Source organism: Chelonoidis abingdonii, chromosome 3, assembly GCF_003597395.2.
Source record: "Chelonoidis abingdonii isolate Lonesome George chromosome 3, CheloAbing_2.0, whole genome shotgun sequence".
Lineage (NCBI taxonomy): Eukaryota > Metazoa > Chordata > Testudines > Testudinidae > Chelonoidis > Chelonoidis abingdonii.
In genome coordinates this window covers 157,608,833-157,614,832 of record NC_133771.1, presented here as the reverse complement: position 1 = coordinate 157,614,832, position 6,000 = coordinate 157,608,833, and the positions used below count along the sequence as shown (strand labels likewise).

The window sequence follows — 6,000 nt, the reverse complement described above, 5'->3', positions numbered from 1 at the left end:
CTGTCGGAGGAGCCGGCAAGAAGGAACTGAAGGGCGGCTGGGTCGGCAGGGGTATATATCCGGCGCCATAGCGGCGCCACTCCAGGAGGCGCCCTGCCGATCCACCGAGTGTTGCTAGGGTAAAAATCTTCCGACGAACGTGCACGCGGCACGCACACACCTAACTGGAATGGATATGAGCAAGCACTCGAAGAACAACTGTCAATGCCCCTTCAAACTGCAAGGATAGGCTACAGGAGTTCAGTATTCCTGGTGAAGAGGAGGAGCTCTTTTGCCAGGCAAGTCTTCTCCTGTTAGAGTGAAACTCTGCTTATAGTGAAGCTTTTTGGGGTGTGTTGCCATAAAACCAAACTTCACTCAGAGAGGGCCCCACTGTATCAAAGTTCAGGATCCGTGAATTTCCCTATCATGAGGATCACAGAGGTTGTGATAGCGAGAGATAATGTGGTCCCACATCCATCTTATCTCTCTTAACCCTCCAAAATGAGTCTCTTCTCCCAAGCTGAGCACCAAATACCCATTAGACAGCCATGACTTCATGTGCAAAGACAGGCTGGCAGCACAGAAGGAGATTAGCGATTGCTATGGTGAACTGTTATAACAGAGAGAACAAAATGTGATTAGAAAGGGCAAGGTCTTTAATGTTCTCTTGGTCCTAGACTTAGCCACTCATCATATCAATGTTTAGAGAGTCCTCTCTAGGTGGAGTTGAGGGTTTTACTATTAAGGTGTCTGTGACATATCAGGGCAAATCCAGAGTAGTGGGGGGCTGGGCCCTTGTTTTGGACCCTTGAATAGAGCGTCATGATGCTGCATCAAGACATCATATTGTTCTACCAAAACATGACAACAGTGGGTCACAGGGTATTGTGATGACCCAAGCTGTCATGTACCAATGCAGTATCATGATATGCACATCATTAGGTGGGCCAAGTTTGTGTGCCTCCCAAGATTAATCTGGGGGAAGGATCTTAAAGCCCCAAAGACACAGAAACCAAGGGCTGAAGAATATGCCCATGAATGTTGGTGGTGTAAACAGCTGTCCAGGTGAGCCACAAACAGTTCACATGTAAAGAAGTCTGCAAGGTAAAAATTAAACTCACGCAGTAAGCCTCACATACTGTACCAGACAAAAAGTCACATAAATATGCTCAGAAAACTGAGGACACATAGGTCATGATAAGAGGGCACAGTAACTAGTGGAGAGGGAAAGTAAGAGTAGTGATGGAAACAAGGACAACCGCGTTTTTCTCTATGTTCCTTAAAAATAATTGCCAAATGGAATTTTTTTTTCAGTGCTCATGGTAGGTTCTAGATTGACAGCCGCAGAAGACCAAGTCCTCTGTTTAATCCATAGAGCAGGTACAACAAAGGCATTGATAGGGCAGGTTTACCATAAGCTCTGTATCCACCAGTGGGCTTCATCTGTGGTCAGTTGTTCTGGACTATCATAGTTACGTGCAATGCCTTCTGCATGCCACCCAGTGCCTGAAATCTTTAACCTCCTATGGCACTCCACTCCTGCTTGTCTCTCCCTTTTCAAAAAGCACAGCAAGTGCTAGCTCACCAAATAACTTACCTGCACTTCGTGTCAGTTTTGCACATCAGATTTGCTTGCAGCTTGGAAATGATGATGCATATAACTCTGATAAAGATCAGGAAATTCACCTGGAGAAAAGAAAGAAGCAGCTGACATTGTTATCAGGAAATGTGTGTGCAAGACAAGACATATGAATGAACATACGCAGTGTCAAGGTGTCTATAGACAGGGTCCTGTGTATTCCACGATTCTGCAGCTGCAGAATTTGCTGTGGAATTCAGCTCTTGCCACAGAACCATGCTCCAGAATCTGTTTCTAGCTTTTACAATTGGATAGTTTATCTTTAGTACATAAGCTGAGCATAAATCAAAGAAGTGATGTCTGCCTGAGTCTGCAGACAGCTGAAATCAGGAGTTCTAAGTGGTATAAACTCTTATTCATCCCAATTCGTGCCCTGTGATCTCCACAATTCTGACTGAGGAATCTGGCTTTTTTCTAAAATACCATGGAATTTGTCATTTTGCTTCAGCCAAGTGGTCTGGCACTGTGTTTTCAGCCAGAAACAGCATTGGTTTCACATGATCATGTTTCTGAACTGAAGTGAGGACCAAGAACTCCTCAGTTTTCCTATAGGACAGTGGCCAGTGGGCATCACCCATATATCTTTCATACTGACCTCTCACATTTTGTCTCTACCATTAACCCATCCCATCATGCAATCTCTCATCTTTGGCTCCCAAACCCTCCTTATAGTTTCCTCCCCATTATTACATGTGAAGAGAAGAGCTGCTGTATAGTAGCTTTGTTAGCAAAAGCGTATCCTGCAGCATTGAATGCTCTGGTCTCTCCATTTGTCTCATTATACGTATGCTGGATCCCTGTATCTGCTCGTGGTCACTCACCCCAATAGCGATTAGAATGGGTAGTCTGATGATCAGCCAGTAATTCATGTTTTGGTTTCTGGTCCAGCAACTGGGGAGGCAGCAGGGAGGTTAAACACAAAACAAAAAGCTAAGAATATGCATAAAGTCTCTTCTCTCTCATCACATGTCTCAGCAATGCAGATGATGAGAACTAGATACCAGAAAGGCACATAATGATGACATGGAAACAGATGCAGCTACATGTGGTTCTTAGAAACATCTGAATGCCTCATGCTAACTTACAGCACTCAACTGGATGCTGTTACCCTGTCTCTCTTGCACTCTGATGACTAATCCTTTTACTTAATTTTCTATCATTGTGAAGATTTACAGCATTGAATCCACGGTCCAAATGTTTCATCTGGCTGAGCAGGAATTTGTTAAAAATCAAATATTTTGCTGCACTGTAGCTACCTCATCTTTCCATTCTACACTTTTTTAAAAAAAAATTAAATCTTAAAAGTGTCAAAGTAAAGTCTTCTTGTTACTTGGCTGTTTATGAATATCCTATACAACAGTGTATCTCCAACAGCGGTCCGCGAGTCCCACTGATCAACTCCTCTCCCTCCCTCAACTCCTTTCTCCTCCTCCTTTCTCTATCTCCCAGAGGCTACTGAAGCCAAATGGAGATTTTACGCGCTAAAAGTCCGACGGTGCAGCAGGGCTAAGGCAGGGCTCCTCATGGCTCCCAGAAGTGGCTGGCGCATCTCTGCAGCTCTGGGGAGGGAGGTGCCAGGAGTGGGGCAGAGGGTCTCTGGCACTCCAAGTGCCAACTCCACAGCTCCCACTGGCTGGGAACTGCAGCCAAAGGGAGCTGCGAGGGCAGTGCCTGCAGGAGACCCTGACTTTCCCTCCTAGGAGCCGCTGCCAAGTAGATGTGCCAGTCACTTTCAGGAGCCGCCCAAGGTAAGTGCCGCCTGGCTGGAGCCCACTCCCCAATCCCCTGCCCCAACCCAAACTCCTTCCTGCATCCAAACTCCCTCCCAGAGCCCGCACCCCCTCCCGTGCCTGCACACCTTTCTGCACCCCAACCCCCTGCACCAGCCTAGTGAAAGTGAGTGAGGGTGAGGGAGAGTAAGCAATGGAGGGAGGGGGGATGGATGAGCAGGGGGTGTGAAGAGGTGGGGGAGTGGAGCCTGGGGAAGGGATGGAGTGGGAGTGGGGGCGGGGCCTGGGGCTGAGCAGGGGCAGGGATTGGGGGGGAGTCTCTGAAAAAAATTAAATAAAAATGTGGGTACTTGGGTTGCTAAAATGTTTGAGAACTGCTGCTATAGAAGGGATCTGTGTTTCATTGGTCAGATTTCCAGTCTCTCTCTCACTCCCCCCAGTGTTAAGATTAAGCATCTATATTTAAAAAGCACCTGTTTACTCACTACAACCAGGGCTATTTAATGGAGATCAGGACAAAGGGCATATCCAGTTCTTTCAATATATATGTAGGTTTCAGTCCCAAAGAAATTTTAAAGAGAAAGTTATGAGCAAGTAGCATGCAGGATTCCTAACATTTTCATAAACTGGAGTTAATAACTTTTTTAATCTATCAAACCATTCAACATTATTAAAAGACACCAGTTCTTATCAAACCCAACAGATTAAAACAAGGTGTTTCTACACCACACTGTTTTTGAGATATGACAAGCCATAAAGAGAGTAAAAAAATTTTCCCAACAGATTCACTACACTTGACTTCTTTTCAAGTCTCATCTGCCAAACTACAGTAATCTATTCACCCTGCATTAGCCACTTCATTTATCCCTGGCACAAGAATATGCCAATTACATTTTGGATGGTATTAGTGGGGGTAAGAAAAGGAGACTTGTAAAGGGAAAGCTAGCTTCAACTTTAACCCTGGAGATCCTAGCAAACCATAAGATATGCAGTTGCACCTAGATGTCACAGTGATGGAGACATTAAAATACCACATAGAAAAGTGAAGCAGCTAAGCTTGTAGCATCACAAATGTCTATCTGGCAGATCTCTGCTGTTTTTCAACTATATTTCATTTTGGTGCACACAACAAATATATTTTTTCAACCCCTCGGTTCTACCACCAGACTCTGTTCTACAGTACTTTAGCCACTGATGAATAGCAAGTGTATATTTTGAGAACAGTCAGTGCAGCTTAACTGGAACTAGGTTAATAGGAGAACCACTTCATTGGCATGTGTGAGCAGGAACCAACTTCATGTAGCCTTTAAAATTAATTTTATGTGGATACTTCTGAGACATGCTGGATAACAGGCATGGCTGGAAGCAGAGTTTTAATTTCTCTGAGTAGCTGCAGTAGAAACAGAGAGAATTTTTAAGGTTCCTAGTAGTGACAGAGACTGAGATATAGTTCTTTATATTAACTCTGCTACATTTATACGTACATTAATTGTTTTCCACAGCACAGATCAGCGTTAACTATTTTTAAATTTATACAGATTTATGCAATAAAAATGCCATTACAATGCAATTAGCGTACCAGCACAATTAAAGCATCCAGAAAATAAAACTGACATCTGTATATGATTCCTTGTCTAATGTACTTTCTAGAGATGTTACAGTAATAGAAACATCAACATCTATCGTGACTTGGATCTACCGGGTATTCACTGGCAACTGAGTATGCTCACAGCCTCTCAGGCCACGTTTAGCAACTCACAGCATTTGGTCCCTAGTGGGGAAATGATCCACCTAACCGAATACCACTGCAAAAACTCTCCTTTTGTGTCTCAAGTTTGTATTCCTTTAAAAAAAAAAAAAAAATCTTCAGTGCAGTTCTGTCTTGGTTTGGTGCAACTGAACAGTCTGATTTTTAAAAAAGCTGCAACCCAGACTGTGCGTTTTGCATCCGCAATTAACTGATGGTGCAGATGTGGGTGTGTGGGATGAATGTAAGCACTAGATTTGTGGGTGCACTCCTATAATTAAGAAACATAACCTGTCTTCACTTCCACCCACATAAAATTGGACCCACAAAAACAGAGATAGATTTTAAAAAACAGGGGAGCTGAAAATGTCTTCTTTTAATAGATCAATTATTTTTAATGAATGGCAGTTTTTAGGGGAACTTCACAGTTGTAGCCACAATTGCGGCAATCCCAGTCAGGCGGGAAGAAGACAGTTTGCAAGTAGATCTGTCCTTGCAGGCTACAATCCTTTATTCTGAGTGGTTACATTCTCAGGATTGCCTAGAACATTGAGCCATTGTAGCCCTGACCTTATTTGTTTCTAGTTATGCCTCATAACTGGGGAGATAGTTGAGTCACAAATGAAATTTACAGCCTTCTGCACATCCACAGTGGCAGCACTATGGCAAATGGCATGAAAGATATCCCTAGACGCACTAACAAATGCCATCCTGAGGCCTGAGGCATAGAAAACTTGCCCTTCAGAGAGGAAGCTGCACAAGATGATTTATTACAGTATTTTACAAATATTTATACAAGATTTAGAAAACCTAATAAGATGCAAAATTGCCCCTTTTAGGGTCTGCTGAAGGCAGCCAGCAACAGTTTTCTTTAATAGAAATCATAAGTCAGCTCTGAGCAC

The 6,000-nt window shown here is 43.5% G+C and overlaps 1 protein-coding gene across 1 annotated transcript in view; it reads right to left on the bottom strand.

Moving 5' to 3' along the window:
- Positions 1 to 6,000, bottom strand: part of GLP1R (glucagon like peptide 1 receptor) — a 63,777-nt gene that overhangs the window by 14,020 nt on the left and 43,757 nt on the right. Inside the window, exons 9-10 of the mRNA XM_032790230.2 lie at positions 2,443 to 2,512; positions 1,580 to 1,668 (exon numbers count right to left, since the gene is read on the bottom strand). Of these exons, the coding sequence (XP_032646121.1) occupies positions 1,580 to 1,668; positions 2,443 to 2,512 (159 nt within the window). The remainder of the gene's footprint in view (positions 1 to 1,579; positions 1,669 to 2,442; positions 2,513 to 6,000) is intronic.